Raw genomic sequence first — 26,312 nt, forward strand, 5'->3', positions numbered from 1 at the left:
TTCTCAGGATGAAGAAAAGGCTGAGTGAAAGGACCAAACAGTCAGCATGTTTTCTTCCAATCTGCATTATATATTGGGCATAGACAAGTACAACAGGACTTTAATGAGCGGGCAGTGATAAACTCCAGACCCTGAGTTTTCAAAGCCTCATTAGCTTTAACAGCAACTCGTAAATGTGGCCCAGAAGGACTGGCTAATTCTCAGCATGATCTACACTTAGTATGGGAGTTCAGGAGAAGAGCTAAAGTGGAATTAGGAGGCATCTCATCATTCTTATTTGGAAATGTGTTTTGGCTTGAAAAACTGGACACTGGATGATTCTGAAATTTTCTGTCCAACTTATGTTTTTCATTGTGATAAATCCATTGGATAATAATAGCTTTTCAATAATATGACATGTATCACATTCATTCATTTTCTCATCCATTCATTCATTCATGTATGTAATGATTAAGTATCTATTGAGCACCTCCTATGTGGGTGCTGGAAGTAAAATGATAAATCAGACATGGCTCCATACCCACGTTGGCCTCATTGTCAATTCCCACTCCACTGTCTAACCCTCTACCTTTGGGTCACCAGAATGAAGAGGAGCCTCTCAATCAAGGGGACAGCAATCTGGTTTCCAGAACAGATCACTGGCTTCTGGGCCTCAAATGGAGAAGAGAGAGAACCACAAAACCTAGGACATGTCTGGAGAGAACCACGGTTATTGTATTTTAGAGAAAGGAACACACTGACCCTCTGCTAGGACAAGACATGAATTCATGCCAAAAATACCTGGGTGGATGGAAGAAGTGATCTCAAATCGGAATTGCAGCTGTCCACTCACATGATCTGTTGGAAGCCTGCGGCCAAGTGTATAGCTGACCACCCTATCCCTAGAAGGAAATAAGCACCATTACAGATCTGGTCAATACCTCTCCTTAAAGATTCTACAGCATGGTTTCTATGCCAGTGGGTGAAGTAGGCAAGCCCAGGGAGGCCCTGCTAATAGGAGGTGATGATCCACTCAGGTACATAGGAAATGGTCTTAAGGTAAAGATGGGAAATTACATCTGCTCAACAACAATGTAAAACTTCAAGGAAGTCCCTCTCGGATATTGTAAAGCAGAAGTCAGCAAACTACAGCCCAGGGGCCAAATTTGGCCCACCATCTATTTTTATAAAGCCATGAGTTTTTTCATTTTAAAATGGTTGGGAAAAAAAGCAAAAGAAGAATAATATTTTGTGACACATGAAAATTGTATGAAATTCCAATTTCAGTTCCCCAAATAAAAGCTTTATTGGAATGCAGCTATGCTTATTAGTTTACTTATCATCTGGGGCTGCTTTCATGCTACAATGGCAGAGTTGAGTAATCAGAGACTATATGGTCTACAAAACCTAAAATATTTACTACCTGGCCCTTAACAGAAAGTTACCTGCCAACCTGTGTTCTAAGCCAAAAGAAGCCCCCCAAAAGACAACAATAACAACAAAAAAGATGGGCATCTTTGCCTGCTTTTTCTGTGCAGGCTGATATTTCCCAAATACGCCCTTAATAATGGACATCGCCAGCAACAGATACATATCTTGTGGTACATATATGTAATGTCTAACAAAATATGTCATCATGGTTACTGGAGTAACCTCCTCCATGTGAGGAGCTGTGGAGTGCTTCAGGAGGTGGCCTGCTGCAGGATGGACCGAAGCAAGACTTGTAGGCTGGTGTCCAACTACACCAACATCACGGCCCCATATATAGACCTTGAAACTCCACCCTGGTCTGTTTATAGGACTTCAGGGCAAGCAGAGAGCCATTGAAGGGCTGGGGTGTTACAGGCAAAGGAATTGAGGGAGCCTTCTGAGTTGCCTTTATTTTAAAAATCATGTAATATTCTATTTAAAAAAAATGAACAGTTTAGAGCAGTTTAGTCTCTATGTACCAGGGACTGCTTTGCATTCTTTATGTACATTTGTTTGCTTGTTTAATCCTGTGAGGATTTCCATAAATGGAAAGTGCAAACCCTGTGTTTGACACATGGTTGTAGCTCCATAAATGTCTCTACCTTTGGCTTGAGAGTTAATGGCATGTCTATATGCATACAGCTGTACACGTGGTTCTAATTAAGTGTCTCCATGATAATCATTAGTGATTCCAAAGTCCTGAAAATCCAAAAAGCTTTAATTGAAGACACTTGGAAATTCTGTAAATTCTCCTCATTCCTTTGATATCCTTCTAAGGATTACATTGTATAGCATAGCATACATTTATGGCCAGAGAGCCATACCCAGTGTTTTCAAATAGAGTAGCTGTTAACTAAGGAAACACATATTATATATAAATATTTTACCTGGTAAGAGTTCACTTTAGTGAGAATCATGAGTGGAGATGAATGTAAAAGATACAGAAACATTCTCATATACAACTGAATTCTGCGAGTAACATAATTGCAGTTGCCCATGACAATTCGTGCTTTTAAAATTTCATACATACTATCCAGCATTTTCTAAGTCTCTCTACTCTAGTAACCTAGCATTTGATCTTGTAATACAAACATCTCAAATGATTAAATCCCACAAGCAGAAATAATATTCTTCATGGTAAAACAAATTTTTAATTTCTACCTGTCTAGAAAAATGCCTCATTAAGGACTTATTGTCTTAGGATTTTCTGCTCTCTTGTGTAAGTAACCAGTGGTACAGAAAAGGGGAAAGGTAAGGGTTTAATTGAATGTTGTGGCTCAAGCAACAGAATTAATGGGAGAAGCCAGAGATTCAATACCACCATGAGGCTATATTATTGCAGCTTGCAGGCCTCCCTTCGTCTGCTCACTGAAGCCTTAGTGATAGTGAGGTCTCAGTCACAGGTTTACCCTATGGCGTGTCTCTCCAGGAGTCTTTGAACGGGCATCGACAGCTTTCCCAAGAAGCGCTTGATGATGGGGCGGCTCTTAGCAAACTTGTCTTTCACCTCAATTTCCAGTACATCAGTGGGCAAGGACACAAAGCTGAATTGCTGCAATGAAATTATATGTCACATCAATTAACTGAGAGGTGCAAGGGCTGGCCAATTCCCAGCCCATCTGCCTTGGATGAAGTCATTATAAAACATCCCAGTGGCAATATATATATCAAGGTCTTAGAAATGCTGTGAGCCCTATTTATTCAGTAAATGAATAACAGTAATATTGAGGTACTTCAACGCTTAAAAATAAGGCTATTCTCTGAGATTCAAATAATAAAAACAACTCACCTTAAGGAGAAAGAGTCCACTTAAGGCTCACTATACTAAAGGTATTAACATATTTAAAGAAAGAACAAGCACAAACTCACCTATTATTAAGGAAATGCACTTTAAACCGTAACACAATACCCTTTTTTAATGATTATAATGGCAGAGATTTAAAATATTTGATAGTACCTTGCATTCTTGAGAGTGGAAAGAGAACTCTCACACTGTATTGATGTACAATCCCATTCAATTGATTCAACCTTTGGGACGGGAATCGACAATATTTATCCACGTTTAAGCTGCAAATTCCCTGAAACTCAGAATTCTAATTCTGGAATTTTCCCTCTGAATTAATTTGCACAAGTGTGCAAATTATACATTTTATAAGGATGTTCACTGGAGCATTAATAGTAGCAAAAGACTGGAAAGGCCAAAAATGTCTATCAACAGGAAACCAGTTAAATTAAGGATACTAAATCTTTGAAATTGATAACTCTGCTCTCATTCAAAAGAAACATGTAAATATGCACCAACATGAATAGATAATTGAAAAACAAAGTAAAAAAGCAAGATGATAAGAATATGAAGAGTGGGATTTCATTTGTACTTGGAACTGCAAAGAAAATGCCTGGATGGGTTTACTCCAAACTCAACCCAAGGAGGTAGGCTAGTAGGGAGGACAGAAAGCAGACCTTTTTCATTTGATTCTAAATTGTTCATTTTTAAAGTAGCATACCTTATGACTTTTAAAATAAAGGCAACAACAATTAAAGAAGATTGTGACTATCAGGAGTTGGCATGGCCAGTAATGAGAGTATAGAAAAGGAATAAACAACCTAACCTTACACCTAAAGGAGCCAGAAAAAGAACAAACAAAACCCAAACCCAGCAGAAGGAAGGAAACAATAAAGACTAGAGCAGAAAGAAATGATATAGATACTAAAAAAACCCCAATAGAACAGACCAATGAAACCAGGAGTTGTTTTTTTTGGAAAAAAACCCAATAAAATTGATAAACCTCTAGCTAAACTCATGAGAGAAAGAGAAAGAGAGAGAGAGACAGAGACAGAGAGATAGAGAGAGACAGAGAGAACTCAAATAAACAAAATCACAAATGAGAGAGGAGAAATAACACCTAACATCATATAAACAATTATAAGAGAATATTATGAAAAGTTTATGCCAACAAATTGGACAACCTAGAAGAAATGGATAAATTCCTAGAAACATATAACCTACCAAAACTGGAGCAGGAAGAAACAGAAAATTTAAACAGACCAATTCAAGGAAATTGAATCACTAATCAAAAACTCCCGACAAAGAAAAGTCCAGGACCAGATGGCTTCATAAGGGAATTCTATCAAACATTTAAAGAAGAGTTGATATCAATTATTCTCAAACTATTCTAAAAAATAGAAGAGGAAGGAAAACTTCCAAATTTATTCTATGAGGTCAGCATTACCCTAATACCAAAACCAGATAAAGATACAACAAATAAACAGAAGTACAGGCCAATATTCCTGATGAACATAGAGCAAAAATCCTCAAGAATATACTAGCAAGCTGAATTCCACAATACATTAAAAAAATCATTCAGGACAATCAAGTGGGATTTATTCATGGGATGCAAAGGTGGTTTAATATTCACAAAGCAATCAGCATGATACTTCACATCAATAAGAGAAAGGATAAAAAACCATATGATCATTTCAATAGATGCAGAAAAAACATTTGACAAAGTACATCCATTCATGATACAAGCCCTCAACAGAGTAGGGTTACAGGGAACATACCTCAACGTAATAAAGGCTTTATATGAAAACCCACAGTGAACATCATACTCAGTGGAGAACAACTGACAGCTTTCCCCTTAAGGTCAGGATCAAGACAAGGATGTCTACTCTTACCACCATTATTTAACATAGTACTGTCAGTTCTAGCCACAGCAATCACACAACAAAAAGAAATAAAAGGCATCCATGTTGGTAAGGAAGAGGTAAAATTTTCACTATCTCCAGATGACATGGCATTCTATATAGAAAAACTGAAAGATTCCATCAAAACACTGCTAGAACTGATAAATGAATTCAGTAAAGTCACAGGATACAAAATCAATGTACATAAATCTGTTACATTTCTATACACTAATAATGAAGCAGTAGAAAGAGAAGTTAAGAAAACAATCCCATTTACAATTATAACAAAAATAATAAAATACCTAGGAAAAGACTTAGCCAAAGAGGTGAAAGTCTAAAAACTGTAAAACACTGATGAAAGAAATTGAAGAAGGCACAAAGAAATGGAAAGACATTCCATGCTCATGGGTTAGAAGAGCAAATATTTTTAAATGTCTCTATTACCCAAAGCAAGCTACAGAGTTAATGCGATGCCTATCAAAATACTAGCATTTTTCACAGAACTGGAACAAACAATCCGAAAATTTGTATTGAATCACAAAAGACCTTGAATAGTGAAAGCAATCTTAGGAAAGCAAAACTGGAGAAAAACTACCTCCAGACTTCATGTCATACTACAAAGCTTTAATCAAAACAACATGGTACTGGCACAAAAATAGACATATAGATCAATGGAGCAGAATAGAAAACCCAGAAATAAACCCACAATTATATGGTCAATTAATCTTGACAAAGGAGGAAAGAATATGCAATGGGAAAAAGATAGTCTCTTCAACAAATGATATTGTGAAAACTGGACAGAAACATGCAAAAGAATCAAACTGGACCATTTTCTTACACCATACACAAAAATAAATTCACAAATGGATAAAAGACCTAAATGTGAGAACTAAAACCACAAAAATCCTAGAATAGAGCATAGGCAGTAATTTCTCTGACATCAGGTATAGCAAAATTTTTCTAAATATATCTCCTGAGGCAAGGGAAATAAAAGCAAAAATAAACTATTGAGACTACATCAAAATAAAAAGCTGCTGTACAGTAAAGGAAATAGTCAATAAAACTAAAAGGAAGCCTATGGAATGGAAGAAGATATTTGCCAATGACACATCCGATAAAGGGTTAGTATCCAAAATATATAAAGAACTTTTAAAATTCAACACCCCAAAAACAAATTATCCAGTTTAAAAATGGGCAGAAAATATGAGCAGGCATTTCTCCAAAGAAGACATCCAGACACATGAAAAGATGCTCAACACTACTCATCATCAGGGAAATGCAAATCAAAACTTAATGAGATATCACCTCACACCTATCAGAATTTCTAAAATTAACAACACAAGAAACAACAAATGTTGATGAGGATTTGGAGAAAAAGGAACCCTTGTATACTACTGGTGGGAATGTAAACTGGTGAAGCCACTGTAGAAAACAGCATGGATGTTCCTCAAAAAATTAAAAATAGAACTTCCCTACAATCCAGTAATGGCACTACCGTATATTTACCCAAAAAATTAAAAAAAAACTAATTCAAAAGGATATATGACCCCTATGTTTATTGCTTCATCATTTACAATAGCCAAATTATGGAAGCAGTCCATGTGTCCATTGCTAGATGAATGGATAAAGAAGATGGGGCGCATATATATATATATATATATATATATACATTTACAACAATGTGGATGGAGCTAGAGAAAGTAATGTTACATGAAGTAAGTCCTAGAAAGACAAATACCATGTGATTTCACTCATATGTGGCATTTAAGAAACAAAACAAATGAGCAAAGGGGAAAAAAGAGAGAGAAAGAGAGACAAACCATGAAACAGACTCTGCACTGTAGAGAACAAACTGATGGTTACCAGAAGGGAGGTGGGTGGGGGGATGGGTGAAATAGGTGATGGAGATAAGGAGTGCACTTGTCCTGATGAGTACAGGGTAATCTATGGAATTGTTGAATCACTATCTTGTACACTGGAAACTAATATAATACGGTATATTAATCACACTGGAATTAAAATAAAACTTGATAAGTAAAAACATAAAAATAAAAATAAAGTGTAGGAAAGGAGAGGGAGGTACATGTTGGCATTGCCCAGCTCAGACTATCTGGGGAAGAGAGTGTTAATGATACTGAACATCACAGTACTCTTAAGCAAGGGCTGTGTAACAGCTGAAATATATAATTATTTCTTTTTATTGTGATTCATTTCTAATAGGAATCTTTTAACTTTAGTTGATTTCTAATTACAGAGATTAAATATGTTAAGCGTGCTAATGTTAAAATCTCCTTTGTACGGTGATGATGGGTTACGGTGTGCTGCATTAACAACCAAATTCCGAGTTTCAGTGACTTTTGATGGTAAAGTTTTGTTCCTAGCTCACTCTGCCACTGAGGGCTGGCAGAGGCCTCTGCTCATTAGTTATTCAAGAAGCCAGGGTGATGGAGCAGACATCCCCTCAAAAGTTGCCAGCCACAGTGGAGAAAAGAGAACTCTGGCGTGTCTTCCTCCAGCAAATAAGCATTCTCTTGCAAACCCCACTCCTCATCAGGACTAGACTCATGTCTCAGCAGGAGACAATCCTATAGTGTGTCTGGAGGTGGAGAATTATTTGGCAAACAGCACTAATGACTTCCATACCTCCATGCTGTGCTTCTAATTTCCATTATACATTAGTTTAGTTCACTTCTATACAATTCCTAAGAACCAATCATTCCTGATACTAACAGAACAGAATTTATGGACAGGCTAAGCTTGAGGATCAATCTAGGAATAGGCACTCCTTTAAAAAGGCCTATCTAAGCAAGAATCCAGCCCCTCTAACTGTCTCAGGTCCTCAAAACTTCTGTATCTTTGATCCAGTAACTCCATTCTAAAGTGTACGGTAATAAATATCCTTACCTAAATGCTCAACAATAGGTTAGGTACATTGTAATAAATGCATATGATAGAATAGTTTATACTTTTCTAAAGTACAGTAATTTATAATATTATAACATGTTAAATGAAAGATAGAAAATGCTTGTTTTACAATTCTAAGTGATAAGAGCAGGAAACATTTAATTCATGATCACAAGAATATGAATTATATGAATAAAAAAACTGGAAAGAATTACAATCAATCAATTTTAATAGCAATTGTCTTACCAAGAAGGATTGTTTCCCCCTCTTTATTTTCCACATCTTGTATAATGAGCATGTGTTATTTTCATGATGGAAAATGTAATCACCTTTATTAAAATGAGTATTTCTGATTATAGCAGCCTGCACAGGACACTGAAGTCAGCTTAGCAAAACTCACTCTGAAATTTGGGGGCAATGACTGTGTTCTCTCCTCCCTCCATAGGGACTTCCTTCTCAGCCTCTCCATATATCCATCCCTCCACCCAGGCATCAAGCTCTCCCCACTAGGCCTTTACTTCTATGCCATGGTTATTGGAGTCCATGTAAACCCCCAGCTATGTGAGGTTCTTTTAAGAACCAGTGAGCAGGGGTGCCTGGGTGCCTCAGTTGGTTAAGTATCCAACTCTTGGTTTCGGCTCAGTTCATGACCTCATGGTTCATGAGTTTGAGCCCCACGTTGGGTTCTGCACTGACAGTGTGGATGGGCTGTTTAGCCTGGCTGCTTCTTCTGACCTGGCCTTTATGCGAAGACCCTGAAGAACCTTTGGAGTGAGATGGACTTGGCTTATATTTCTAGCTCTGCACATCTAGCTTCTTGAGTCTCATTCATAACCTCTCTGAAGCTCAGCGTCTTCAATTGTAGAATGAATGGGAAAAAAAGACCCACACCATGTTAGAATAAACTGTATTCTTTTTTTTAATGTTTAGTTTTGAGAGAGAGAGCGAGCGTGAGTAGGGGAGGGACAGAGAAAGAGGGATACAAAGGATCTGAAGCAGGGTCTGCGCTGACAGCAGAGAGCTCGATGTGAGGCTCGAACTCACAAGCCATGAGATCATGACCTGAGCCAAAGTCAGATGCCTAACCAACTGAGCCACCCAGGCACCCCAAACTGTCTTCTTTCCTTCCATTTCTGCTCTATCCAGATTCCACCTGCCACATCCACTACAGATTCTACTTATGATGGAGTTACATCCCAATAAACCCATTGTAAGTTAAAGATATCATAAGTCGAAAATACATTCAGTATATCTAGCCTACTGAACATCAGTAGCTTAGCCTAGCCTGCCTTACACACGTTCAAAACACTTACCTCAGCCTACAGTTGGGCAAAATCATCTAACACAAACCTTTTTTATAATGAAATGTTGAATGCCTCATATAATATTGGATGCTGTACTGAAAGTGAAAACAGAATGGTTGTACAGTATTCTGGTTGTTGACCCTCACGATCGTGTGGCTGACTGGGAGCATCACTAGATAAGGCAAGCATCACAAGAGAGTATCACACATGTATTGCTAGCCCAAGAAGAGATCAAAATAAAAAATTTGTAGTATGGTCTCTACTGAATGGATATCACTTTTCACACCATCATGAAGTCAAAAAATTAAGTCCAGCCATCCTAAGTCAGGAACTATCTGTGCTACTTCCTTCTCTTTTTGACTTTCTAATTATTGTACTTTTTTCAAATTAACTACCTCATTTCAGCTGTTGCTTAACAACCACTAATTCTACAGCTGTTTGTAGTAATCTATATGGCCTGGTTCACATGCCTACAGTACAGACAAAAGCTACAATTTTCCTATAACTAATGTCCCCTCTGTCATTCTATTCAGAGAAATGGCATGGTTCTGGGACAAAAGAGAAATCTATGAAATGTATCTGCAAAAGATCTTTGGAAAAGATGCACTATTGATCCAAGCCCTGTTTGGGGAATTTTATCTTTTTTTTTTTTTTTTAATCCCAGTTCACCTGTGAAAGATAACCAATGTGGCAAATGAAGGAGCCAATCCTGAACATTCTTAGGGTATAAATTCTGGCCACTTCATCTTTTCGTTCATGAGCGTCTAAGAACAACTGTAACAGTGTTGGGGAATGTGATCAAAAAGACCACAAATGACCTGTGAGCTGGACCCAGATGTTCAGAGGCTCCTCACCCCCACCCTGTCCTTGAAATGTGGGTTCGGCTTGTCTTTCTCACTCCCAGAGCCTGCTCCAAGGACATAGGCTTGAGATGGTGATGTGATGTTGAAAATATCTTCCTGGCATATGTGACTGAACCCAGTTAAAACCTCTTTATGAGCTTTTAAGATTTGGAGGGTGGCGTGGGGATCTACTTGTCTTGCTGCTGCCCAAAGCACGCCTCATATGTAAGTTCCCTTTGCTATTTTTAAAACTGCCAACTACTAACCTGGCCTGACAAGCCTCTTTCCTCCTCTCTCTCTGCCCTCTGCCTATGGGGGCCAGTTTCAGATTATACCTGGGAAGCTTCCTAGAGAGTTGTGAGCACATGCATGGACCAACCAATACATAAACGGCTCCTTATGCCTGCATAAACATGAGACTATCCTAAACAAAGGTGTCTCCAGGGTCAGATAGTAAAGTTCCATAGGTTACCTTTCCATTAGAGCAGCGGATTCTCTTTCTTGGCTGTACTTTAGGCACCAAGGGTCAGATCTCTTACACTTGGTCAACAAGGGCAGAAATAAAGCTGTCCAAGGCCCAATGCCTGGGCATGAGCTGGAGTGATACATGCAGTATTCCTAGAGCATCAAGTTTCCTTTTGGTTAAAAGGAAACTTCACATAAAAGTAAACTTTCAAACAAAAAGTTTACTTTTTGCTTGAGCACAGGTTGTTGGGACTCTTATTTCTGTTTTGAGCCATTGGTACTCAACCCTGGTTCTCCTCAGCATAATCAGGGGAGCTTTCACAAAAATACCCATGACTGGATCCCATTCGTGACTAATTAAATTAGATTCCCTTGGGAATGGAGCTGGGTCCTGGTAGTGTTTCTAGCTTCCCAGGTTATTTTGCTGTGCACCCAGGGTGAAGAGCCATAGTTCTCTCAATAATGATCCATTTTAACTTCCAATAATCTCATTGTTGGGAACTTCTCCTTCGATCTAATCTAGATCTTTTTCTGTGACTTAAATATTTAGCCCAATGATTTATAACCTATTCTTCAATCCCCAGTTTAATATATATATATATTTTTTGTCTTGGCATTCTTAACAATAGCAGTGGATGGTAGTGCGTCTCTACTCAGTAGATGTCAGTAATACTTCCCAAGTTGTGACAACAAAAATGTGTCCAGAAATTGCCCAACGTCCCCTGAGGGACAAAATCACCATTGTTGAGAACCACTGATGTAGCCCATATTCAGTTTTCCAGAGATGTTAAGACTGGTGTTGCAATATGTGAGGGAATTTATTTATTTTGGTTGCACCGTTACTCAATAGGCCATTTATAGAAATAACATTATTTATTATGTTCCATCTTGCTTCATAAAAAAAGAGGCAATTTTTTTTTATAAAAAGAACCTCCATGAATTGAACTTATTGAAAAAAAAGAGTAGCTAACTAAAGGGAATATTTAGTTGGCAATTATATAAACTGGCAGCAGTTCCATAATGGGCAATTGAGGCAGAAGTTAAATGTCGCTAATAAAGGAACCAATGACTCAGAAGAAGGGGAACATTATACACTCACAAACACTTGTTGAGCACTGGCTCTGAGCTGGGTACTGGTGGCACAGCCACTACCCTTAAGTGTTTGGGGCCATAGATCTTTTACCTTAACAGTCACAGTATTTATGCTGTAAGTAGACAACCGTAAGACAGGAAGTACTTTTAGTGAAGGTCTGCAAAGGCTCATCCAGATGGAGGAATACAGAGAGGATCCATAATGGTGGGGAGGAGCCTGATAGACAGGTAGAGATGACTTCTCAGAGGATGCGATGTCTTAACTGAGACTTAACAGATAAGCAGACAGACAACTGCCAGTTGAAGAAGATGTGGGAAGAACATTCCAGGGAGAGAGAGTGCCATGGGCAAGGGATTGAAATTCACAGAATTCACAGGTCCCTCTGGGGACTGAGGGTGGTTCACTGCATCTAGGCCCTAGGGGGGATCTTGTTGTAAGGTAAAACTGGATAGAGAAGTAGGATCCAAATCATGAACAGCTTCCTGTCTAGAGCTGGGATTTATCCCAAAGGCATCAGGGAGCAACTGAAGGATCTGAATCATGCAAATGAGACACACTGAGGTCTGCATTTGAGAAATGAGGTAGGGCTGAGGAGGTGGCCTATACATAGGTCAGACCTGTAGGCGGGCAGATCAGGTGAGACAAGTAAGATATGGGGAGGAAGCCTGGCAGGGAAGGAGGAGAGGGTGGCCAGTGAGAGCTGTGGCATGTAAGAGAGAAAGAAGCCACAAATTCCTAAGATTGGATTCCCAAGATTGAGGACATGTGGGAGGGCTAATAGCTAGGAATGAAGAAAGGGGATGAGTGACTGAATGTCCCAAAGTAATCAGGGAACAGAATGATGGAAATAGAGGGTTGCATATGCAAGGACAGTTGACTGTAAGAGCTTGTGACATTTTAACAAGATCTAGGGTATAAGCATCGGAGTTGATGGTTGCTGATGAATGGAAGTGAAGGTCAAAAAGACCAAGGAGATTGAGGAAAATAGTATCTCTAATAGGTCATTCATGGACCATGATCAACCATACTAATAGCAGGTCTTGGGTAGAAAGGGAAGATAGTACCACAGGTAGAAATGTCTCTATTGGCCATGGCTGAGTAAGTAATGGGACTTATTATTGCCTCAATGTAGCTAAGATGATACAGATACCAATGTGAGGGTGGAACTATAATAAAAAATGAGTAAACAGTTGTGGGAAATTTAAGAGATATGTTCAACATGATCTGGAAAGTATTTTCACTTGGATGCTTAGGGAGGGGTATGAGAAAAGATGACCCCAGTCTGAGACAGCAGAAGTATAGTGACTCATTCATAAACTTATGCAAGTCAGGAAAGGTTGAGAACTGAAAATTAGTAGGGATGGTTAATTCAGGTGATGTTGCTTTTGAAGAGGTAGGAAGATATTCAGGAGTAAGGCAGGAAAACCAACTAGAAGCCAAGATTATATAACTGGTGATGTGGGAGTAAGAGTGGTCCTAACTGTTAAGTGAAATAGGTCAGTTACAAGGGCACCCAGTTTTGCTTCTCCTCTATTGCAGTGGGGCATAAAGGGGAAATAAGACACCAGTTCTGTTCACAAGAGGCTGCCTGGTACCATCCAGCCAACACCATTGTTCATTGCTAATGAAAGTTAAATGGACTAGGCCTGCTGCTTCCCGTGCAAAAGTTCTCCAAGGAGAAGGAAAGCAGGAAAGAAGTAAATGGAGCATGCAAACTGGGCAGCTACTCTTCCTTGGAGCCTTGCATAGTACATGGCTTTCAATCCAGGTGGCACTGTTCATTGAGTTTAAAAATGGCTTTCAAAAACAAGGCTGCCTAAAGTCAAGGATAGAAAAACAAATTCATTAGTAGAGCAATAATTGAATCAAGAGAAACTTTTTTTTTCTCTCATTAGCAACCACACTGTTTTATACTAAAAAGTGGTGCCCTTGGAGTCTGGGTGTAGGAGAAGACCTGCCCCTCTAAGCGATGTGTGGCTTGACTCTGTGCTAGGAAGGGAGTGCCAGAGACAATCCTGCTGGGACATGAGCCTTGTAATTGCAGGGAATCTAGCTGTTTTGAATAATAAGGGCTGCTCTTACAAATTTGTGATACACAGGAAGTTTCTATTTCTTATAAGAGCAAATGAACCGGATCTTGGCAGGGCTTCAACCATCTCTATATGAGGCTCTAAGAATCTTAAGTTTCATAATAGAATATTATTAATTTTATTTGCAGGCACTGCTATGGCAAAGTTAGGCCAAGATTTACTCATGGTTTGGTCGGTGGGAAGCAAGATCTGTGTGTGTGTGCATGTAAATATGTAATGTGTATATGATTATATATTACACATAAAATATATCAATGCAAAAGTGCATATTATACATACATGCAATCTATCTTCAACCATATCTATATCCAGGTCCTTGTCCACATCTACAACTACATCTCTATTCTTTGGCTTCTGAAGACGATTCCTTAAAAACACCTATTAAGAAGGAATGGGATTAAATTACTAGATTGGGAACAAAGACCAAAGTTTGCCACGTGGTCATAAGCAACTTAACTAACTTTTCTGTCTCTACTTTATGGTAACTCTGACAGTTTTACCATCTGCACATGTTTTGTTGGTAAATTGCCATCATCACTGATGTAATTCCTCAACTGTGGGTCTTGGGCCAACCTGAATGTTCTCTCACCTGCAGGAGCCCATCCAGTCAGTCAGAGTCTAAACTCTCAGTTTACTAACTCTCCATTATCTCCTCTTCACTTTGGCTGCCCTCACCATTCCTAACTGATCTCCCTGTCTTCATTATGGTTGCCAGTAAACCTATGTCTCTGAAACACAGATCTGATCATTTAATTCTTCTGGTAATAACTTCATTTTTCTTCTCATTTTCAGGATGAAATCTAAATGTCCTAATGACATGTCCAGCTCCTGCCAACCTTTCCAGGTCCATTTAACATACTCGTTCCCTGAAGACCTTATTTTCTTTCACATATTTTCAGACTTACTATTTGCCTGGGAGGTGTTCTTTCCCAGCTTCCTGGCCATGCTACTTCTATGTATCCTTTAAAATCCCATTCACATAAAATTTATTCTGTGAAGCCTTTTCTGACTTTGGGAACCATCAAAAGAGGCAGATACTCTTCTGCTTCAATATCTTCTCTATAGTTTATTTATATTCTTGTGGTTAATAAGGATACACATGTAGTATCTGCTTTTAGTAAACCTCTTTGTGCACAGAAGCCACACATTACCTTTGTATTGAGCACATCAATAAATGAGGTAATGAATGACTTCTGAGGTAATTCCACTCCATATGAGACACCAATGCTGCAAAAGTGAAATACAATCCAAGCTTGTGGGTGAGCCAAAATATTCTATGAACACTAGACTGAAACATCAGTGTCCAAGCCATACTAGTTATTGTTCTGGCAGAAAATCTAAGGATTATATTACAGTGAACTATTACATGAACTATTATATATATATATATACATATATATACACATATATACATATATATACATATACATATACACATATGTATATATGAAGAAATATATATATATATACACATATATATGTAGTTAATCAAATATAAGGATTATGCTATATATATATATATATATATATATATATATACATATATATATATAGTTAATCAAATATAAGGATTATGCTATAGTGGACTTTGCCGAAATAAAAGGAAAGTGAAATTCTATTTGAGTGTGTGATATGGATACCCACAGGCTGTCAATGAAGAATTAATAAATATGGTAGGGAGAATTCTGAGATGAACCCTCAAGATTCTCCCTCCCCACCCATCCCATATAATCCCCTCCACAGAGTAGGTGGAGCTTGTTAACATCATAGATGCCACATCCACAATTAGGTTAATTAATTAATTAATTTGAATTAATACAAAAGAAGATAATCTTGGTGGGCCTGACATAATCAGGTGAGCCCTTTAAAAAAGACTGGGCATTTTTTGAAGTCAGAGAGATGGAAAGCATGAGAGGGATTTGATGCAAGGGAGAGTCTTCCTTACTGGTTTTGACGATGGACAGAGCCACATGGCAAGGACCAGAGAACGGCCCCTAGTAGCTGAGAGTGGTCTCCAACCAACAACCTGCATGGTCTTGAAGATAATCTTTTCTCTAAACAAGGTTAGATGAAGACACAGGTCAGCTAACACCTTGATTTAAGTCTCTTGGACCCCTGAGCAGAGAACCTGTTAGGTGGGCCCAGATTTCTGACTTACAGGACTATGAGATACTAAATAACTGTGGTTTTATGTTGCTAAATTTGTGGTAATTCGTTACACAATAATAGAAACCTAACACTATAATCTAAAATAGGGTAAGTAACAGCAGGATGAGGAGACTTTCTGAATATGTATGTGGAGTTATTTTTTGATATTTAGTATTTAAATCTGTGTACTGTAGTATCTCCTGAACTGGTTTCCACATGATGATGAGACTTCCCCCCAAAAAAAGAAAAGAGAGAGAGAGCTCTGATGAGAAGCACTGGGCTAAACAGGGGAAACCGTTCTTTACTGGCTGGAACACAAAGGCTTTAATTATACAAATGTGCATCATAAGTCTGCAAGATAGAATGCAGTGCTTCCATATTTGACTGTGGCACCTTCCTGGGCATGTGCATGCACGTGTGTATATGTGTGTGTTGTTCTGTGTAGACTGTTATTAGGTAAATCATAGTTTGGGAAATTGGTGTTTTTGTGTCCAATTATAGTTCAAAGTGCTGAGGGAAAAGTAATTGTCAACTTAGAGTTTTATACCTACTAAACTCTCATTCAAGAGTGAAGAAAAATAAAAACATTTTCAAATAATAAAGACTTAGAGAGTTTACCATCTACAAATTTTCAGGGCCTTTTTTCAGACTTATAATTTATAAATTGCAAATCAAGGCATCAGATTAATAAAAAGAGATATGCTAGAGATATAAAAATCATACATATATATACACTAACATAGCCTCCACATTTGTGTATATTTTGTATATATTTTTATGAACAACTTTATAAGAATAAACAGAAAACAAATATATAACAGGTACTTTCTAGAAAAATTGTAAAGTAAATTCAAGAGGAAATGGGAAACCTGAATAAATTACAACATTAAAAAATTGTCACCAGGTCATTTTATAAGTAAATTTTACCAAAACTCCTTGGAATAGATAATCTCTATCTTATATAAACTATTCAAATTAAAAATAAAAAAAAGAGACAGCTACCCAAATGGTCTGCTGAGGATCATCTTTGATACAAACTGCACAATGATTCAAGAAAAGAAAATTAAGGACATTTATTAACATAGATAGTTGCAAAAATCCTAAATAAAATTGGCTGCAAATCAAAAGCAGTATTTATATGACAAATACCAAAGTATGGCTTCCAGGCTGAACACTACCTGTGTGACCCTTCCTCTGAGGTCAGAAGCCATTTTCTCCTTGGTCATTACTAATGTTCTTCTAGAGGGTGCACAAGGCTTTGAACATTTACATTATGTGCTAACTTTATCTTTGTAGTAAAATATTTTTCTGATTTCATTTTTCTCGCTTATATTAAATATATTTTATCATGCTGTATGGTATGCATTTTGTGGGTGTCCAGGAATAAGAAGAGAATTGAATGTTTAAAATGGTATGTTATAGGGCACCTGGGTGGCTCAGTTGGCTAAATATCCCACTCACGGTCATTAGATCAAGCCCTGCATGGGGCTCTCAGCTGACAGTGCTGAGCCTGCTTGGGATTCTCTCTCTCCCTCTTTCTCTATGCCCTTCCCTCACTCATGCACACAGGTACACACACTCTCTCTTTCTAAGTAAATAAATAAACAAAAGATATAAAATGGTATATTTAAAGGTGAATATTTGAAAGGGTTTATATGCTGTGTGGCCTCAGATTTGGTATTTGTATGCTCAGAGGAAAAGTCAGGTCACTGAGGGATCCATGTCTAAAGAGCTGGTCCAACATCTAGGGCCAGACTCCCTTCTCTTCCCTGTACCATCAGGTGGATTTACCATCTGCTCTTTAATGTTATGTGTGGGCTGCATAATATTCCCTTTCAATTGCTCTGTTAATCACTGGAATTGTGCTGTATTACTTCTGTCTGTATGTCTTTCTTACAAATGCACTAAGTTACACCCAAATCCACTAATGCCTCCCTTAAATGTAATGTTTTCTTAGACAAAGATGGATATAGTTAGTGACCTAAATGTTTACCGGAAGATTTTTCCAGATACATATATTGTCTTTAAAACAAACAAAACCCCAAAAATGTGAGATTAGCTAATTAATCATGCTGGTACCATAATAATAATTTCATAATACATGAAATCAATAGCCTAACACAGTAATTCAGTTGTAACAAAATTGCAAATTAAAGTCATTGATAATATGACAAGAACTCTATTGATTTTCCCTGGTATTTTTAACATTAAAAATACCGTTGTCTATATTTGCTTTTGTTCATATATCTTTATTTTTTCTAGGTAAATTACCCAAAGCACTGAAAAAGCTGAGAAAGCTAAACAGATTAAAGCCTGACATGAGTTGGGATTTATCCCTGGGGCACAGCCATTACTTCCTGCAAGACAAGAACGAAGGAGGCAAAGATGGGGATCTGCTGTAGGCCTCCCAAAAGGACAGGATCACTGTCAGAGATGGGCCTTGCTGAAACAGCATTTCTATTAAATGAGTAAGGAAAGCAAACCACAGGATTTGGCAATTTCTATGAGTTAGTTCCCATTGGCTTTGTTTTTTTCATTCTTTCAAATAAATGTGATCAGCTTGTATGGGTGTGCTAAGCACAACTGCATACCGCCTCTGAAATTCCCCAGGGCATCTCCCACCTGCCTGCTCCATCATCCCCGACCCTTGTCTTCCTTGGTTTCTAGATCCTCCCCTTTGGCTCATCTGTACTTGATTTCTTTACCTCTCAAGCCTTTATGCTTAGAAATCCACCTAGATCGGGTACCTATGACTCTAGCCTCACTTTTGATTTTTGGTATCAGCCCTAGAGGATGTCATTAGCTTAACAAATTTTGATCAGTGAAAGAGGCACCACCCCATCCCATCTTTGATTTGTAGTGTTTGCAAGTTTTCTTGGTATAAATACTCCCACAGCAGACTTCACTAAATAGGCTGGGGAGAGATGTGCGTAGTGGACGCTGTGAGCCCACAAAAGTCAACTCCAGCACACTCTGACCCCATGGATGGATGTGCTGAGCCAGCCCTCACTCAGCTCGCTCTATTCATGAGACATTAGGAGGCATTGGGTTTTATTGCACTCTCAAAACCTCCACTTCTTATTTCCTCAGAGGCTGTAAAATGATGCTAACAGACAAGTATAAGGAGCACTTCAGCCAGTTGATAATCCAACCGTGTGCCTCCTGCAAAGGAAACAATCAACAAAACTAAAAGGCAACCAACGGAATGGGGAAAGATATTTGCAAATGACATATCGGACAAAGGGCTAGTATCCAAAATCTATAAAGAACTCACCAAACTCCACACCCAAAAAACAAATAATCCAGTGAAGAAATGGGCAGAAGACATGAATAGACACTTCTCTAAAGAAGACATCCAGATGGCCAACAGGCACATGAAAAGATGCTCAACGTCACTCCTCATCAGGGAAATACAAATCAAAACCACACTCATATACCACCTCACGCCAGTCAGAGTGGCTAAAATGAACAAATCAGGAGACTATAGATGGTGGCGAGGATGTGGGGAAATGGGAACCCTCTTGCACTGTTGGTGGGAATGCAAATTGGTGCAGCCACTCTGGAAAACAGTGTGGAGGTTCCTCAAAAAATTAAAAATAGATCTACCCTATGACCCAGCAATAGCACTGCTAGGAATTTACCCAAGGGATACAGGAGTGCTGGTGCGTAGGGGCCCTTGTACCCCAATGTTTATAGCAGCACTTTCAACAATGCCAAATTATGGAAAGAGCCTAGGTGTCCATCAACTGATGAATGGATAAAGAAGTTGTGGTTTATATATACAATGGAATACTACATGGCAATGAGAAAGAATGAAATATGGCCTTTTGTAGCAACGTGGATGGAACTGGAGAGTGTTATGCTAAGTGAAATAAGTCATACAGAGAAAGACAGATACCATATGCTTTCACTCTTATGTGGATCCTGAGAAACTTAACAGAAGACCATGGGGGAGGGGAAGGGGGAAAAAGAGAGGGAGGGAGGCAAACCATAAGAGACTCTTAAAAACTGAGAATAAACTGAGGGTTGATGGGGGGTGGGAGGGAGGGGAAAGTGGGAAAAAGCTTGGGATGAGCCCTGGGTGTTGTATGGAAACCAATTTGACAATAAATTTCATATTAAAAAAAAAATGTGCCTCTGAGTTCAGTGGATGAGCCTCAGGCGTCACCTGGGAACCAGAGGCAGTATTATGGAGTCGAACCTCTTGTGTTTTTACATGGGTGTTCATTCATGAGTTCCTTTCAGATGATTTTAAATCCCTGGTTTAACGAACTAAAATAACCGATTTGGTGCTTAGATGATCATTGTATCAGAGAACTTCAAAAAGTCTTTCTCAAAAACTACTGCCCTGGGACAGGGCTGTTGGGTTAGGGCTTCTCACTCACCACCAGAGTCCGCTTTGCATTTTGAAGAATGCTTTTCTTTCATAAATGTGATTTTTGTGTTTATGAAACTGTTCACTTAGTCCAGGTCAAAAGTACAATTTAATTTCTGAGTAAATTATCTCTCAATTTCTAATCCATCAGGACTGAGGTTAACAATCTATTTGAAACCAATCAGAGTTTGGTTAAAACCTGCTAGGGCTGGCTGATTACAGTAATCATTTAGCAATTGTCCTTACTTTCTAGAGATCATGAGCCTTGGCCAGGCTCCTTTATTTATCTCTGGAGGATGAGGCTTGTAGCCTAACCTGATCCCCTTGCTCTGCTTGGTCAGTCAGGTTTTGGCCATTTCCCTGCTAATTACTAGCAGGGAGTTGAGTAAACATTCTTACCTCCTTGAGATGTTGTTGGAGTGATTAAGTGTGGTAACAACCTATTCCTACTTGGTATCTAGAAGAGTACTCTAAGTGGTCAATCCACACCTGACTCTTGTGAGTTCATGCCCACATCTGACACTTCCAGTTGTCAGGGCAGTGGTTTGTGGCTTAACCGTAAGATAATGTTTTGGTTATTGGTAACTACCATAGACTCATAGCCAGCCTTACAAGTAGGAGCTTCCCTGAGCTACCTGCACTGCTTGAAGTCCCTCTCGCATGCCAGAGCCCTGTTTTAAGTGCATAATAGCTGAGGATATTGAAGGGACCCAGTAGACAAAAGTGAGGCATAATGGCTAATTATGGCTACACCTACACTTCTCTATATTCACTGCCACCATTCTGGTCCAAGCTTCATCATCTCCCACCTAGCTTCTGCAACTGCTTGTTAACTGATGTCCTTTCTCCCCCTCCTCCCTCTCACACCACCCCAGCATCGGCAGAATGTGAGAATCTTATTTGTTCCATACCTCGCCAGCAATAGTTATTGTTGATCTCCTTCATTTTAGCCATTCTGGTGGGTGTGCAGTGGTATCACACTGTACTTTTAATTTTCAGTCCTGGATGACTAATGAAGCTGAGAACCTTTTTATGTGTATATTGGCATTTGGACAATCTCCTTTGTGAGGCGCCTGTTCAAGTCTTTGGTTCATTTTTCTGTTAGTATGTGTCCTTTTCTTCTTGATTCATAGGGGTACTGTGTGTATTCTAGATACTAGTTCTTTGCTCTCTAGGTAGGCTTGCTCTTAATGTAGAGTTTTGATGAACAGACACTCATAATTTCAATGTCATCCAATTAACCAAGCTTTTGCTTTATGGTTAATGTTTTCCATGTTCTATTTAAGACCTTTTTTTTGGCTCCCACAAGGTCATGAAAGAATTCTTGTATGTAGAAGCTTAAAGTTAAACTTTCGTATCTAGATTTATAATCTATTGGGAATTGATTTTTATACATGCTATGAGACTGCATTAAAGATTCATTTTTAAAAAAATTTTTAATGTTTATTTATTTTTGAGAGAGAGAGAGAGACAGAGCATGAGCAGGGGAGGGGCAGAGAGAGAGGGAGACACAGAATCTGAAGCAGGCTCCAGGCTCTGAGCTATCAGCACAGAGCCGAACGTGGGGCTTGAACTCACAAACTGTGAGATCATGACATGAGCCGAAGTCGGATGCCTAACTGACTGAGCCACCCAGGCACCCCAAGATTCATTTGTTTTTTATATGGATAGCACATTAACCCAGCACCAAATTTTGGATAGGCTCTTCTTCCCTTACTATATTGCAATATATCACCATTGTCATGAAACAATGTGTATGTATCTAATTTGTTATTCTAATCTATTTACTTAAATATAATAGTTATTTGTCTATGCCAATGCATACTATCTTAATTCCTATAGCTTTATATTTACCATGGCATCTGGAAGCATAAGTCCTTCTGCTTTTCTTCTTCAAGATGTTCTTGCCTATTTTTGACCTTTTGCATTTCTACATAGATTTAGAATTAACTTGTCAAGTAACATTAGAAATACCTCTTAGGATTTGATTGGGATTTGCTGAATCCACAAATCAATTTGAGAGTGAATTGATACCTTAACAATATTGAATTTTCTAAGTCTTAAACATATAACATCTTTCTTTATTTAAGCTGTTTTTAATTTCTCTTAGAAATGTTGCATACTCATATAGAGGTCTTTTTGTTCGATTTATTCCTAGGTACTTTATGTTTTGTGGTACTATTGTAAATGGCATCTTTTTAAAACTTTTATTTTCTATTTGCACATAGAAATACAATTCATGTTTATATATTAACCTTTTATTATTTAGTGACCTGGTTAAATTCTAATGGTTTATTAATTATTTTACACTATTTACTTAAACAATGTTATTTGAGAATAAGTACAGTCTTCCTTTCCAATCGTGATATATTTTCTTTATTTTTGCTGTATTCCATTGGATGGATCTTTTTAAAAAAATTTTTTTTTTTCAACGTTTATTTATTTTTGGGACAGAGAGAGACAGAGCATGAACGGGGGAGGGGCAGAGAGAGAGGGAGACACAGAATCGGAAGCAGGCTCCAGGCTCTGAGCCATCAGCCCAGAGCCCGACGCGGGGCTCGAACTCACGGACCGCGAGATCGTGACCTGGCTGAAGTCGGACGCTTAACCGACTGTGCCACCCAGGCGCCCCTCCATTGGATGGATCTTTAATAAAATATTAAATGAAGTGGCTAAAGCATGTTATCTTGTTGTTATCTTGTTCTCAATTTCAAGTAAAAGTATTTTAATATGATGTTTAAAAGTATTTCAATATGATGTAGATTTTATCATTATTATTCTTAATATTTTAAATCCTCTATCAGATTGAAGAGGTTCTCTTCTATTCTCAGTTTTCTGAAAGTTGTTAAAAATCAAGAATGAATATTAAATTTTGTCAACTACATTTTCTGGGTCTACTGAGATAAACATGATTTTTTTCCTTCATGTTGTCAATATGGTAGCTTATATTGATTTATTTTTTTTTTTTAATTTTTTTTTTTTCTTTTTCAACGTTTATTTATTTTTGGGACAGAGAGAGACAGAGCATGAACGGGGGAGGGGCAGAGAGAGAGGGAGACACAGAATCGGAAACAGGCTCCAGGCTCTGAGCCATCAGCCCAGAGCCCGATGCGGGGCTCGAACTCACAGACCGCGAGATCGTGACCTGGCTGAAGTCGGACGCTTAACCGACTGCGCCACCCAGGCGCCCCTATATTGATTTATTTTTTAAGTTTAATAAGTTTTAACAGCACCTTAAAAAGAATAGCACAGAAGAAAGCCAGCCATTGTTGCTTGTTTAAAAAAATCCAAATTCTGGCAATGTCCAGAAAAGTGTAAAAGGATTGTTTATACTTATGATACCGTTGAATTGTGAAAACTTGTTCGGTGAAATAAGGGACTGGGGGTCTTTGACCTGAATGCAGCTACAGTTATTCCAACAGAAGTTCACAGCAGCTAAAATTTCAATAAAAACCCTAACATATTTTTGGCTGGTAGAACCAGGCAGAGGAGCCTGGTGTAACCAGCATCAACAAAGAGTGAAAGAAGAATGCCAGAAAGAAGAGAGGCAAAGAAGGAAAGCACCCACATTCTGTTTGTAAACTCAGCCCTAGTTTCTGGCTGATCACAGAATCATATATGCACAGGGGAAATGAAATCAGCTTGCAGTTAGGGCTTAAAGAACTGAACTGAGATCTGAGCTGTTTCTCACCACACACAAAGCAGTGTAAGCCTAAACCAAGCTAACTGCCTGTTATGGCAAAAACAACAAAATAACAAATAACAAAAAATGACCCATATGTTAGAATTATCAGAAAGGGACTTTAAAGAATCTATTGCAAGTATACTCAGTGAGGTAAAGGAAAATATACTTGTCATGATTAAATAGATTAAAACCATCATCAGCAAAGTACAAATAACATAAACAAAACCAAATTGCAATTTTAGAATAAGAAAATCTAATACATGAAAAAATTCATTGAATGGAGATAATAATAGAATGGAGGTGATAGAGAAGGGTCAGTGAGATTGAGGACAGATCAATAGAAATGATCCAATTACAGGAAGAAAGAGAACTGCCTTACAGTTGTACCTGTAGGACCTGTAGGACAATATCTAAAGGTCTAACATATAGTATGTGGAGTCCAAGAAAAAAAGGAAAGTGAGCATTCAACATAAAAATATTTGAAGAAATGATGGCCAAACTTCACCAATTTGGTGAAAACATAAGTTCAGTGAACCAATAGGATAAATTATAAGAAAACTGTTATGGGTTGACTTGTGTTGTCCCTCCAAAATATGCTGAAGCCCTAAACATGTAAATGTAATCATATTTAGAAATAGTCTTTGTGATGTAATCAAGTTAAGATGAGGTGATTAAAGTGGGCCCTAATCCAATGTGACTGGTATATTTATGTATAAGGTGTATTACTGGTGTAATATGGACAGAGACATATGGTTAGAATGCCATGTAAAGAAGCAGGCAGAGATTGGAGTGACACATCTACAAGCCAAGAAGTGCCCAAGACTGCCAGCATCACCAGAAGCTAGGGCAGAGGCATGGGATTCGCTCTTAGGGCAATCGGAAGGAACCAACCCTGCCTACTCCTTGATTATGGACTTCTTGTCTCCAGAACTATGAAACAATACATTTCTGTATATGGCAGAACAATGTATATGGTAGCCTTAGGAAACTAATGCAAAAAAAAAACTATACCTAGAAATTTCATAATCAAACTTGAAAATCAAAGATAAAGAGACAAACTTGAACCAACAAAGAAAAACGACACCTTCCATACAGGGGAGCAATGATTTAAATTATTGCAGATTTCTTACTAGAGACTACAGAGACCATAACACAGTGGGGCCATAATACAGTGGGACAACATTTTTAAAGTTTTGGGGGGTGGAAATACCAGTCACCCAGAACTTCATATTGAATGAAAATATCTTCCAAGATGAAATTAGAACGTTCAGATAAACCAAAAATAAGGAGAATTAGTTGTCACTCTACAAGAAATGCCACAGGAAGAGCTCCACACCGAAGGGAAATGATACCTGAAGGAAACCTGGATCTTCAGAAATGAATGGAAAATATTAGAAACAGGAAATAACTGGGGGAAGCATGAGGGACTATACTTTTTCTTAACTTATTTAAAATATATATGTCTGTTTAAAGAAAAAAATTATAAATAGTCATGTGGGGTTTATAACATATTGTAAAATGCACTACATACGGCAAATACAATGTAAAGGATCACAGGCACAGGTAAATGAAGGTAAATATTGTTGAAATGTTACCACACATTTGTGAAGTGGTATAAATTAAGTCAATGTAGATAATGAAAATATAGTAAGGTCTTTGTAGTCCCTAAAGCAACTACAAAAAAAGTAATGTAAAAACGTGTAGCTAAAAATCCAATAGATGAATTAAAATGGAATTTTAAAAAGTACTCAAATAATCCAAAAGGAAAGAAAAGAAGAAAAAACTGAAAAAATTATGGACAGACAGAAAACAAATGAAAAAATAACAGACCTAAATACAACCATATGAATAATTACATTAAATGGCAATGAACTAAATACTCTTATTTAAAGGCAGAGATTATCATAATAGGTGAAAAGCAAGACCCAAGTATATACTGTCTACAGAATATGCACCTTTAATGTAAGATCACAGATACTTGAAAGTAAATAGATGAAAATAGATACACCATTCAAATATCAAATATAAGAAAGCTGGAGTTGCTACATTAATGTGAGATAAATTAGCCTTCAAGGCAAAGGGTGTTACCAAAGATAAGATATTTCAAAGAGAGATATTTCACAATGTTAAAAGGGCCAATTCATCAGGAAAACATTAGAATGCATGTACCTAACAAAAGAGACTTACAATACAGGAAGCAAAAATTGACAGAACTGGAGAAATAGATAATTCCCTGATCATAGCAGGAGATTTAAGCATCTTTTTCTCAGAAA

General features: G+C 38.0%; 1 protein-coding gene across 1 annotated transcript in view; it reads right to left on the minus strand.

Annotated features, from left to right (window-relative positions):
- The window catches only part of HECW1 (HECT, C2 and WW domain containing E3 ubiquitin protein ligase 1), a 240,934-nt gene that overhangs the window by 107,959 nt on the left and 106,663 nt on the right, over positions 1-26,312 (minus strand). Inside the window, exons 6-7 of the mRNA XM_047096449.1 lie at positions 2,859-3,001; positions 781-881 (exon numbers count right to left, since the gene is read on the minus strand). Coding sequence (XP_046952405.1) covers positions 781-881; positions 2,859-3,001 — 244 coding nt within the window. The remainder of the gene's footprint in view (positions 1-780; positions 882-2,858; positions 3,002-26,312) is intronic.

This window comes from Lynx rufus, unplaced genomic scaffold (genome assembly GCF_022079265.1).
Source record: "Lynx rufus isolate CCGP_SWC_20201006 ecotype Redwood Valley unplaced genomic scaffold, mLynRuf1.p SCAF_4, whole genome shotgun sequence".
NCBI lineage: Eukaryota > Metazoa > Chordata > Mammalia > Carnivora > Felidae > Lynx > Lynx rufus.